Source organism: Pimephales promelas, chromosome 18, assembly GCF_988280905.1.
Source record: "Pimephales promelas chromosome 18, fPimPro1.hap1.1, whole genome shotgun sequence".
Taxonomy (NCBI): Eukaryota; Metazoa; Chordata; class Actinopteri; order Cypriniformes; family Leuciscidae; genus Pimephales; species Pimephales promelas.
This window is the reverse complement of record NC_142786.1, coordinates 28,487,662-28,501,233: the sequence shown is the minus strand read 5'-3', so window position 1 is coordinate 28,501,233 and position 13,572 is coordinate 28,487,662. Positions and strand designations below refer to the sequence as shown.

The window sequence follows — 13,572 nt, the reverse complement described above, 5'->3', positions numbered from 1 at the left end:
TCTACATTTATACAATTCTCCCATCACACTTCAGATGTGCTATTGCCCTGCTGCCATGACAACAACATTTATCATGACATCACCAGAGTGACTCATACTGCACAGGTCTGAAAATGAGAGAGAGAGGGAGAGAGAGAAATGTGACTTTGTCTGACAGCATTTACCTAATCAGTAAAGATGACAAACAACACACAGCCGGAGACGAATTTCAGTAGACATCCACATATTTAATTCCCTATGTAACAAAAATAAGTACACGTCTTTGTTCAAGGAGCTTTACGATATTGAAAAAAGTGAACAGAAAACCAGACATTTGGAAATGCACATCAACACATACAGTACAGAAAGCGAATTGTATTGCATGACTGGACACAATGAATCCCTTTTTAGTATTTTTTTTTTTTTAGGACATAATCAGAATCTGCACGGGGTGGTTATACATGTGAACTTGCATCACTTTTTTCAAGCTGTATTATAAATGTGTGCATATATATTATGTGTATATGTGTTATAATATAATATATATGTTATATATATTTTTTCACACACACATAATTACATTTTATTAACCCTATATCCAATTTTATGCTTTATAGTCTTTGGCACTCAAAAAAAAAAAATCTCTCATTGGACTTTAGCAGTGGCATGTACAGTCTATTTAGTGGTGCACATTGCACAACATCCACCAGGCCTACTTTGCACTTCCCATAATCATTACCCGTGACAATAACTGTGTTTATGTAATCTAATCACAGTGATCATTAAGATTTCAGACCATACATTAAGTCAAGCTGGTACAGATCTGAACTGCGGTTGTAGATCAAAATCAATGTCTTGAAAACTGCTGCCATTAAATTTGACTGTCCCTGGTGAAAAAGAAGTACACTTTAGAATCGTTTATTATTATTATGAAAAGAATATATGTAATGTAATGAATGTTCAAATTGGAATTAAATGCATTTAGATGAACTACAGTGCTTTTTGGCCTCCCTAAGTACATCTTTATAATGTATTTTCATAATTTCTTTTTTTTTTGTCTGAAATTTGGTTAAAGTACTGACAAGCATGTATTCACTAAAATACACTTCATGTCATTTCTGTTAAAGGGTACTTATTAAAACACAGTGATTTAAAATGTAAAACTTTTAACTTTACAGCCTACTTCTTTTTCACGAGGCACATTCAGCACAAGAAACCTACTATGTAACATAACAAAAAAAGAGACTGCACCATCGTAAAAAACACCGACAGGGGTGTGTGAATGTGACAAGAAATGCATCCCATGTGGATTTCACAAGATTGTGAGTAAAAGCAAGTAAAGAAACTGCTGAAACTCCTGTTACTGAAAATGTAACCTCACAAGATATGCTGCAAAATGAACTGCAGGATTACAGTGATCTATTGCTAAACTACTTTTACTATTGAAAAATAAGTCACTTAGATAAAGCTAAAATGATTATCTAAACATGAATAATCATTGCTATTGTGTAGTAAGACATCCTCATTGTGATCTAGAAAGTATTTCATGATTTGAAGGATTCTTGCTAAAATTCACAGATTTGATGGGTTGCCCCCTGGACCTATATCACATGGGGATCTTATTTGGACCACCTGAAAGCCCCGACAGCCCTAGTCCTGTTCAAAAACGTATGCTGAATTCGGAACCACATACTAGCATACTACTCTTATCATATCGTTCAATGGTAGAAAAAGTAAGAGTATGTAGATCAAATTCAGCAATAGTTTTTTTTCAGGGTCTTCTGCTGAAGTTAACATCTTTCACCACAGGGAGGCAGTCTAAAACTAAAGCTGAATTGCCTCTACTCACAATGTAGTGCAACAGTATTCTCAAGTTAAAGCGCAATAGTAACATTGACAGGTACTACACATTCTGCGTCTGGTTTACATTTGTGTTCACTTATATTACAAGAGTAAAGAAAGGTAATTCAACATTGACAATATTCATACAATTAAAATCCTTTTGGTTGACACTTTGCTAAGCTTGTGAAATAGGAGATGAATGAATGAAGACTGAAGACAAAAACAGCTCACCAGCCATACCAGGTGACGACAAACACGACGGCGTAATACTCCTAGCACTGGCGTGAAGATCATAAGAAAGAATTAATACAAAGGTTGAGGCATTTGTGTTCTCTTCCGTGAACTCACACTCACACACTGCGGCTTTCACACCAGATTGCAGAGAAGAAAATGCACACGTTAGTTTCCCTCGTTCACAGACAGACCCACATACATAAGTACAGTAAAGTTGCTGTTGTGTTAGCACACGAATCATTGCAGCTGTGTCAGAATACGAAAGCAGTTCTAAGAGAAACATTTACATGTACATATTAAGCATGTGTATAGGCATTATGTACAAAATGTCTTCATGTACATATATTGTCAGTATCTAATAAATGCTATTCTTCATTTTCTGGCATGATCCGTCACTAAATATCACCCTTACTCAGCCATGGCTTTATAGTTTTATCTCAGCCAATAACACGATTAGAAGATGGCTGTGCTTTGTGATGGTATCATCAGATTATGGCAATGTTTTTTTCTAACAGTATTACTCGAGTGGGGTAGAGCGCTGTATATGAAGGCACCCGCAAATGTCAAAGGATTCAGTCCTGCCCAGAACCCTTTGCTTTCTACATTTCCCCTCTCTAATGCTCTTCCTCGGGCATTTTGCTGCTCTGACATTTTCAGTACAGACATAATAAATTCAAAATATTATATAGGGATGCACGGTATAAATATTTGGCTGATACCAATGAGCAAATAATTATTGTTATGGCCAATGAATATGGAAGCCCCATGAAGCCTTGCATTTTTCTGTTTTCCTTTCTTGTGAACTGACACTTCTTCAGGAGATAAATGAACAACAGTACTACTTTGTCTAAATAAACTAAAAAAAAAAGAGTGTTTCATATGCTACAGGTAAATTTGGGCATCACATTATAATGTAGAATGGAAATTCATTTTGAGATCTGCTAAAGATTGCATTTAATAAATTGTAGAGCCAGACCGATATTATCGGCCGATATTACGCATTTTCCAGACTATCGGTATCGGCAGTTATAATGGCCCATAAATGAATATTTCAAAAATTAAATAAAAACGGACGAAACACGCTTCAACCATGTCATGAGTTTTGGAGTTGTATAGTTTGTCCACCAGAGGGCACTCTACACCGTCCCTGCTAACCACAAAGCTAGCTAATGCCACTATCATCAGTGGAAGACCAAATGAGCTTTGGTTCCTCTGTTCTGTTGCGACAATAAAAGAAACAAGTTTCTTTTTAAAATGCATTAGCATATTATTTTAGTTAAAACTCATACATAACTACAAATAACTAATGTTAGGGAAAATGTTTTGTTGCGCGTTTCTGAAAAAAAAAAATATCGGCCGATATATCGGAATATCGGATTTTAAAACCAACAAATATTTATATCCGTATCGGCCTTCAAAATCCTTTATCGGTCGGGCTCTAATAATTTTTATTTTTTTTTAAGAGTGTTGGACGAGAGAAAAAAAAATATCAGCCGATATCGGATTTTAAAACCAGCAAATATTTGTATCGGTATCGGCCTTCAAAATCCTTTATCGGTCGGGCTCTAATAAATTGTTAGTGTTTTTAAAGAGTGTTGGATATTTTTTTACAGTCTATGGTTGGATGACAGAAACGATCAAGTAAAAATGAGGTAAAAATGAGGTAAATGAGCATGCACAATTATATATACAAATAATGGGCGATTATGCATGCAATATCAACAAATAAATAAATAAAAATAATATCAGCAGATAGCTAGCTTCAGACATATCGTACATCCCTAATGTATATTTTCATCCTTTGCCTTTTGTATCTTCATCTTGGATTAAAATGTGTTAAAATGGATTATTATTTATTTATAATTATTAAAGAAAGGGGTGGTTGATTGCAATTTCAAGTTCAACGTAAAATCAGGAACGACTTCAAAAATGACTCGAATGGGACTACAACGAAATACTTCCTGGGTTTTATACGAAACTAACCCACACATTTACATCAACCCTCCCTCCGGAATATGCAAAAAAGGGGGCATGGCCATATTTCTGCGGCTTTGTCGAAGAGGAAGAGTTCTAGTGGAGAGCCGACAGTGTGTTATTTTCACCCAGGGCTTCCTATGGACACTGTAGTTCATCAACAATGGCTAAAATTTATGTTTGATTATATTCTTGAAAATTACAATCGTAATTTAGCTCTCTGTGCTCCACATTTTACGGAAGACAGCTTCCAGAATCTGAAGAAACTGTTATTAAAACATGAAGCAGCTCCAACTTTAAAACCAGAGGCAGTAATCGCTACAGCAAACTTCAGCTGCTGTTATCAGTGTACAGTTTAGTTTTAACACATGTCACATGTACACCTAAAGAAAACAATACAAGTTTTGTGAATGTAAACGTTTGTTCATTATATAGATAAAATGATAACTTTAAAAACGGTATTACTCGGCCATTTATTCAGTATTTAATATTTAATCAGGAGAAAACTCTATCCCAAAAGCTAACAAGCAGCAGTAGCATTTTCAAGTAACAGCATATCAAAATTCTAACATAATAGAATAGAATAAAATAAAATAGAATAGAATAATAATAAAATGTACCATCGTAAGAGCCATGTTTGTGGAGGTTCTGCTTGATCTGATTCTGGCTCAAACTGATTCTGCAGTATCGACACCATTATTTACATTTGACCGGAGCACATGCTACTTTCGCCTGTAAAGGTAATGTGCGTGAAGTTTCAGGACAACTATACGGTTTAGCCAATTACAAAACATCGGTCCAACTTCCAAATAAGGAAGTCAACCGGTCGTTCAAATAACAGTGGAGAAAGCGGCTTACAATAAAGGTGAAATTTATGAAAAATAAGGTTTAAAAAAAAACAAAAAACATGAAGACATGATTGGCAGTAAACCACCCCTTTACAATTAAACTTCTGAAAGAGACGGATGCCTTTCTTTTGGCTCAAAAGACTTTTCTGAGGATGCAATGCAATTAATGATTCAATCTTTCTGACTCTGGGCTGGAAAGCAGACGGAATGTGTAAAAATTGATACAGGATTGAAAATACTCTCTCTTGCATTACTTTCACTAATCATTCCAAATGGCCATAATCATTGCTTTTGCACTCCCGACTGAGATTACCATGCAGTCTAACTTCTGTTCAACAGCATCTATTACCTACATCTCTCTAGAAGTCTGTACATGGTTCTCTTCCCCTCCCTAGACCCCCCAGCCTCCTTAACTCATCTCCCTCCTATCCTTTCTTACTTCTGCATGTCACATTGCAGTAAAAGAACAATGGAGGGGTCGCTCTTGGCTGCCTCTTTGAACTCCTCCAGCGTGATCTCATCGTTGTGGTCCTTGTCCATCTTGCTGAAGATTTTGTCCACACGCTGCTGTGGGGTCAGCCCGTCCTCGTTCATGCGCATCATGATCACCGTTCCGACCATCTTGTAGATTGCCTGGACATCAGAGACATCCCGAATCGATGGGGTGAACACATTTCTAAAGCAAACACATATTTTAGTATGCGAAGCAAATGGCTTCTCTGAATACCTCACCTCAATGATCTCCAGCATCTCCATGCGTGTGATCTTGCCATCTCCGTCTAGGTCGTACATGTTGAAGGCCCAGTTGAGTTTCTGCTCGAAACTTCCCCTGGAAGTGATGGACAGTGCGCAGATGAACTCTCTGAAGTCAATGGTACCATCACCATTTTTGTCAAAGGTCCGAAAGGCATGCTGAGCGAATTTTGAAGCATCGCCATAAGGGAAGAACTGGAAGATACAAAAACAGATATGGCAACTGACTTTTTAGTAGGGCTGGGTAATAAATATCGACTTCTCGATATTAATTGATTCTCATTTTTACGAACCGATATCGATTCTTAAATCTCAAGTCTTAAATCTCATTGTATCGCGGCTGCGCGCATCCAAAAGATCGCAATAATCTGTGTCCTTTGTTACTATTGATATGAAACAAAGTCTCAATTTTCAAATTACGTCCATTTTCTTTTGAAATTCAAAAACATAAATAGCGTTTTGGCGCTGTGGCGTGAGATCGCTCAGGCGCAGCTCAAGAGAAGCAGCAGCGCTGATCTCTCTTCCGGGTTAATAATACCAATGACAGCGCGAAATAAACATGAATGAGCATCTGAAAGTGTGGTAAAACATAGAGTACAACTTATCGAAATCCGCATCATGTCACATTGATTCGCTCAATCACCACTTCAACCGTGGAAAGACGTCAGTTAAACAGCTTGTAATTACTGTCATGTCTCGTCATATTTACCTCAGAAAACCCACATAAACTCGTTAGTCAGTTAGAAAAAAATAACTCTAGAGAGGAGCATTTTGCTAAATATATACACCATATTGCATATGCACTACAATCTTAATGTTCTTCAATATTTAATGCATATTTGAATAAATATGGCAGGTTTTTATGACAGCCACTATTTAAATGTTTATATTTCATATAATCTTCTGATTATAAAAATAAATAAAAGTGTAATTTAAGTGATTTGTATAGCTACAAAACAGTTCATTATTACCTTCATATTAGGCTAATGAAGCCTAGTAGGCTACAACTAGACTCCCATAGTTTACAGCATTTAAGAGATTTGATTCCCTTGAGAAAAATGGCCATTTATTGTAACTGATATCCAAAATAATTGATATTGAATCGAATCGTAATCGAAATCGAAATCGAATTGCAAGCTTGTGAATCGAAATCGAATCGAATTGTGAAATTTGTCTCAATACCCAGCCCTACTTTTTAGTACACCTTTTAGTAACCTAACCTAACCTAACTAACATATTGGTGCTTTTCCAATGCATGGTACGGTACGGCTCGGCTCGGTACGACTCACTTGTGGCGCTTTTCCACCGCATGGTACGGTACGGCTCGCTTTAAATGGTACCACTGTTGAGGTTCCAAGCGTATTGTACCGATACTAAAATATGACGTGAACACACTGCAGACCACTGATTGGTAAGTCAGACAGAATCGTCACTACCAGCGTCATTGTATTTGAGAGACATCTAACCAACCCGCTAGATTTAAATAGCCAGTAACAGCCACCGCTGTAGCACCTGTTTTAAAGAAAACTTCGTGAATCGTGGTCAGTGGACGAAGTGCAGACGTTCCTCTTGTTGGTTGCTGAGGAGCGGATAAACTAAAGCGGTCAGACTATAATCCCACCCACTTTTAAGTGGTACTAACTGCAGTGGAAATGCAAGCTGAGCTAAAGCGAACCGAGCCGAGTCGTACCACGTAAGGGAGAAGCAAAGCGAGCCGAACCGTACGGTACTGAGCAGTACCAACAGTGGAAAAGCACCAAAACAAAACACAAATACAAACTTTAAACACAAATTTTTACTGGTTTGGAACCGCATGAGTGCCAGTAAATCATGACAGAAATTTCATATTTAGGTGATCTATCCCTTTTAAAAAATTATTGAGATTATTTTTCATTATACTTGTAATTTATTTTATGCACCTCCGGGTCATATAGATAAAGTAACTATATCGTCTGAGTAAAGTATCCTTTTGGGTGTATAGACAACGTTCACCTTGACATAAAGTTGCTGGAATTCTTCCAGATTGAGGATCCCAGTTGGACAGTCCTTTAGAAATCCCTTATACCACTGCTTCAGCTCAACTTCATTGAACTCTGTACTCTTGGTCAAATCGTCTAGCACCTCAGGAGCAAGCTTGCTGTTGTGTTTCCCCATCTTTTTACACCTCTCTGTGGACAAAGAGAGGAAATGGCCATAAAATACATGAATGTTTTATAGATTGGGCAGCAGCAATCAAAAACTTGTCTTGACAAGACTAATGCGAAGGTGTAATGTAATGCAACTCCAGCTGTGAATCGCACCACTCAAATGGCAACCACTGTCTCCATACTTTTTTATTATGTCTGCCATTTCTCTGTCTTTTAGTAGCTGTTGTCCTCTATTCTTTAGGGGTTTTACACTTTGCCATGACATCATGTCTTATAATGTGTCTGCCTGTGGCAAAATCCGAGATATATTAAACCAAATCCAAATTGCCCCGGGCCTTGAAAATGGATATATTTAGGTGCGCAAATGACAAATGAGGCACTGTGTTAATGAGTCATTATCTCCGCTCTCGGGTTATTAAAGTTCATTAAATATTGAACAGGTCTAAATAGTTGACGAGGGGCACATGATGACAGAATACAGCAGCAGCTTTTCAGAGGAACTCATCTGAGACATTCTGAGACCCGGTCGCCCACAGAGCTATTTTCTCCTCTGATGGTAGGTCATTTTAGTGGGATCATGATGACTAATCAGAGGTGAGCAGATTTTCTCTAGCTCTATTCCACTCCCTCTTTGTCGCTGACCTTTTTTGGAATGATCTGTCGCCTTTGCTAATATTGGCATCTTTCTGATTAGTTAACTTTAGACAGGGGTGTTTAATTAAAGTTAATCTAAGTGGTTAATGAAGTGTATGGCTGACAACATTCACCTCAAGGCTGCAGAAAGCTGATTCTTTGGGGCTGGTGAGACAACCCACTGTTGTTTTCAATCAGAAAGCCTTGCATCAAACTCTGCAAGCACTCCTGCCCACAGGCCAACCTTTGTTAGCTTGTGTGAAATAAGTGACTGCTCAAAGAGCCGGCGTGCAAGAGGAAACTAAATCTGTCAATCATTACTCAGAGCCCTCCATGAAACTGCAAAGGAAATGAAGAGCAACTCAAATTGGAAAGCAACGTCTGTTTATGGAAGTTAATCTACACCCGTATTGCTTTGGAACCTGCGAGAGTCGTGGTTACCTGGGAGTTGTAACTGCAATAAGTTGAACACACTTATTGATGTCATAATATCCTTCAAGCAAGGATTCATATCTCTTTTTATTAGAAAATTCAGACACACACTTCCTTTTTTTTCAGACACTATAATAAACAAGTTTGTGGCTTGCTGTTTAAGCCAAACCTACACTACAGGACTGAAGCATGTTTTTTATGTTTTACATCTTATACAATAGTTAGCCCCAGACTATATGCAACTCTAGTGTTAGACGAAGAGTTTTAAACTATAGAGTTTTATGTGCGCACTACGAACACACATGAAAACAAAAGGCAGAATTTATAGCACGAACCAATCATATCCAACCATAAGAAATCATATCCAATCATAGCATGGAGGCATTGCCTCCTCTCAGGTGACTTCCCCCTATTCATTGTCAATTACCCCCAAGCAAACCTACCGCACGCTTTAGAGGGTCTGTAAAAGTCAATGGGCTCAGGGGAGGCAAAAAGAGACGTGGTGTCCCGCTGTAACTTTACCTGCGGGTGTCCCTGTTGGATGCTGTTATTTTAGAAAAAGAAGTGATTTATACACATTTTTAAGGTCATGTTTTTTCATATTTTAATTGTTTTAATTTTGTGACATGGGAAATTTTCTCATCTAATTGTTTGAGGAGGCACTGCCTCTCTTGCCTCCTTGGAGGAAACGCCCCTGAGGTATAGAGTCTATACTAAGACTCTATTCCTCAGGTAACACAGTCTCATCCCAAAACGTCATATAACTGACGTCTTGGGACGTCTTTTGACCATACATCGACATCCGCCTTTTTAGGTTACCCTTAAACGTTGGTTAGATGACGATCCCGGGCCGTCATACAACTGACGCTTTACCTTTAACATCAGTTAGGTGACGGGGTAGGTTTAGGTCTGGGGTAGGGTTAGGATCCGATAACATCATCTAACCGACGTTTAAGGGTACCCTAAATGACGTATGGTCAAAAGACGTCCCAAGACGTCAGTCAGGGGAGCAAAAGCATGTTGAAGAAAACTAGGCTAGAAATTTGGACAGTCTTAATTTATGAAAAATACAAAGTACACACACACAAAAAAAAACTTTTTATCTTTGGCTTGAGTTCAAAAATAATAGTTCTATGGCATCTTCTTTTTCCGGTTGTTTATTGTGGATATAATATAATATCTCTATCCGATGAGTTTCTATCCGATGAGTCAGTTCTTGCTTCATTTCCTTCCCAAGAGGGCGTTTCTGTTTATCAACGAATGGTAGCTTTTATGTGACTCCTATAGGATTACGACGACTGCTTGCGGATTAGTCTAGCAGTGCTGAGGGAAGAAATGTGGGAGACACTGTAAAGGTGCTGCTGTCACTATGCCGTTTCTCTTTCCTTGAGCAGAAGTGATGCTTATCTATGAGGATTTGCAGATTAATGCAAGCCTGTCACCAAGGCGGGGCATTTTTGGAGTAGTGCCCATCACGTTCCCCCCTAATCATCAGCAAACGTACAATTGAGAGCAAAAATCGTATCTTACTTCAGAAAGACTGCGTTGCATATGCTACAGTTGTTTGGCTACTGGTTAAAGGGACACCATGCAGGAATTCCATTTTTATCAAACAGTGACCCCTAGAGTCGCTGTTGAGTACTTGTATTTAACTTTAAACATGGCGACATGTTAGACATGGCGTGATGTGTTACAAAGTATACAATAGTACATTGTGTTTAATTTGTCGTTTAATGAGATCTAATATATGCTGTTAGTGCTGATAATTTTCAAGTGATTAAATATATACATAGGTCATATAACAATTTCAATAACTCCGAAGCTGTTTAGTTAAGCTATAAAAACTGAATAGGATCCCTTTAACATTATTTTTCACACCCTTGGTGCCAAGGCGACATCAGCCAAAAGTTTTCTCTTTTTTTAGAATAACTTTCACAATAACACAAGGTGCATGTATTAAGAAAGTAAATGGAAACTACTTTGACTTTATGTTGACTATACAAAAATTGTAAACTCTAACAAAATTCTTGTGATCAAACCAAAAGGTCACACACATTAATTCTGCTTCTTGATCTTTTATAGAGTCACGTCTAAAGCTGTTACCTTCCTGTCAGTAAGAAAACAGAGTGAATGTCTTTTGTGGCCTTGTTTCATGGCCTCTCCTATCACTTTCTCGTTTTCATCAGTTCTCCATTGTCACTCAGATTGATCGATGGACAGTGATTGCCTGTGTGGTCACTGCTGATGTCTTTGACATTCCAGCTAGATCAGTCTATGTGTGCTCTTTTTAAGAGCCACCAAATGGAGATGAGAACCCTTGGAGCCGAGATGTGCTGGACACTGGGACATTGGCAGTGGATTAATTCCACCACAGCGCACATGCATAGACACAAACACACTCAAATGCACACACTTACAAAGACACACAGGTCTGGCACTTAAATGGATCCCAGGTGGGAAAATGAATTTTTTTTTTAGGGCCTGAACATTGTTCTGGCAACTGTCGGAGATTGAACGAGAAAAGAAGAGATGACTCAATTTTAGACTTTATTCACCCCAGTGACCTTCTATAAACTCTTTCAAGATTGACGTGTCAGAAGGAACTGAGAGATGGAAGAGTACCGGTAGTAGGCTTTAGATTTAGAAGCACGTAGAACCTGTCATAATCAGTCAGGTTTGGTCTTTTTTTTTAACGTCTAAGGTTGCATTTATTAAAGAAAACAGTCAATTCAAATAACTGTTTTCCATTTGAGTATATTTTGGAATATAATTTATTCCTATGATGACAAAGCTGAATTTTCACGTGTCACATGATCCTTCAGACATCATTCTAATACTGATTTGCTGCTCAATTATTGGTGCTCAATTGTTAATAAAGGCTCTTATTTAATAATATACATTGTATACAGTATATTCAGAAAACAGTTCTTTTAATGTAATAGTATTCTGTTAATATTTAACAATATTACATTTCTTTTTTATTATATTTGGATGAAATAAATGGTGAGAACATAATACTTCTTTCATCAAAACATTAAAGCAATCTTAATTATTCCGAATATTTGACTGGTAGTGTCACACTGGAGGTGACAACAGATGACCAGCCTCAGCAGCAGTGACCAGTTTGGCAGCACTGGTTCACCTGCTAAACCAGCATTATCCAGAATTAATCTGGTAAATTGTGGTCTATGTTGGTCTTTATCTTTGCCCATTCTAGACCATTGTCTTCCATCATCGCCTTTAACTCTCTCCCTGTGACAGCTCAATGTAACAGGGGCCATGAACCTCACACAGACAGAAACTAGGTTTTATCGGCATAGTCAGACATAATAGATCCACTGCAATGAAGTCGCAGTAATTTAAATCAAATGGAGCTCTAAAGAAACGTTTGGGATGAGAATGTTAGGATAAATGGATAAATGGCCGCCTTCCGCATTCCTGTAATAATTCTTGTGGCATTGTTCTACCATTCCACGAATCCCTTTTTCTTTGTATTATTTACATTTTTAAAACTAAAAAGACCTTTAATGCTTTCAAGACATCAAAATGATCATATATTTGTTAGGTTTATATTACTAATTGTTAAAGATATATAATTTTAGCCAACTAATATGGGTAAAAAAAAAACTGTTCTATGATGTCATGTTGAAAGAGAGATTACTATTTCCATTTAAAGGTATATGCGCCAGCATTGAGTGTCACTGACCTGAATAGGCTGGGTGTTTTAAGTACCCTATAAGGACGCTAACCTTTTCAAAACAATGTTCCGGCTCTTTTATGGTGGACAAAAGTGGCGTGTTACAAGTGTGCTTTATCAAAACCCTGGGATGATACCACTAGTGAATAATTGGTTGTCTTGGTAACAGATCAGGAAGCTTTCACAACACTTGTCTCACAAAATTCAGCCAATAACAACTGTAGAAGCTTTGCCATGGATGGATCCTCTCTTTGGCTTAATTTAGCTCTATCTTAATAGTCAATTCATCTTAAAGTTGGATAGTGATAATTTGATTTAATTGATTTTCTATTCAGGGCTGGGTTGCAGTTTTAAGTTACAGTAGCTCTTTCAGTTATCAAGATTCATTTACTTTCAGTTAACTTTGAAAAAATTTGTTTCCACCATATAAGGAAAAATGGTTCTCATTGCTTAACCATTCCATTCCGTGCCGATCCGGCCCAGTTGGTGTGGATTTAGTTTCATTTTCCACTGAGGGGCTGATAACGGAGCGCTTTGGACTGTATACAAATGTGCCAGTCACATTAAAATGCATTAGGGATGTGTGATAATTAACAGTACAATATCAGCTATCAACCGATATCTAAAGGTCCCTCCTCTAAAAGTATCTTTTATTTCATTTATGCTAATTCAAACATACTGCTTTTCCTAGAAAGAAATATTTATCTTTATCTTTCATACTTTATATTATTATTGTGATGACTAAATTCACTTATATAAGATTTTATTTTTCAGTAGTAAAATTCAACATATTTATTATTCAGCCATTATTTGTCATTAAAGCAAAAGGAAGATAAACCACATACTATTCTGAAATTAAATATAAGTTAGAAACATCTCTAATTAACTTTTCACTCAAACTAACATTCATATTTTACATAATATTAATATACCGCAAGTTGAAAAAGTGCAAACCTGATGAGCAATTGCAAAGCCTTCTCTCAGTCTACGAATGATTTCTGGATGTGTACGTCACTCCTGAAGCTTTTTATGC

General features: G+C 37.4%; 1 protein-coding gene across 4 annotated transcripts in view; it reads right to left on the bottom strand.

Moving 5' to 3' along the window:
• Positions 1-3,535: 3,535 nt before the first annotated feature.
• hpcal4 (hippocalcin like 4) overlaps positions 3,536-13,572 on the bottom strand; it is a 32,991-nt gene continuing 22,954 nt past the window's right edge. For all 4 annotated transcript variants that reach the window (XM_039681246.2, XM_089123336.1, XM_039681245.2 and 1 more), the window contains 3 exons: positions 7,623-7,798; positions 5,610-5,825; positions 3,536-5,510 (listed from right to left, as the gene is read on the bottom strand). In XM_039681246.2, the coding sequence (XP_039537180.1) occupies positions 5,313-5,510; positions 5,610-5,825; positions 7,623-7,784 (576 nt within the window). In that variant the 5' untranslated portion in view covers positions 7,785-7,798 and the 3' untranslated portion in view covers positions 3,536-5,312. The remainder of the gene's footprint in view (positions 5,511-5,609; positions 5,826-7,622; positions 7,799-13,572) is intronic.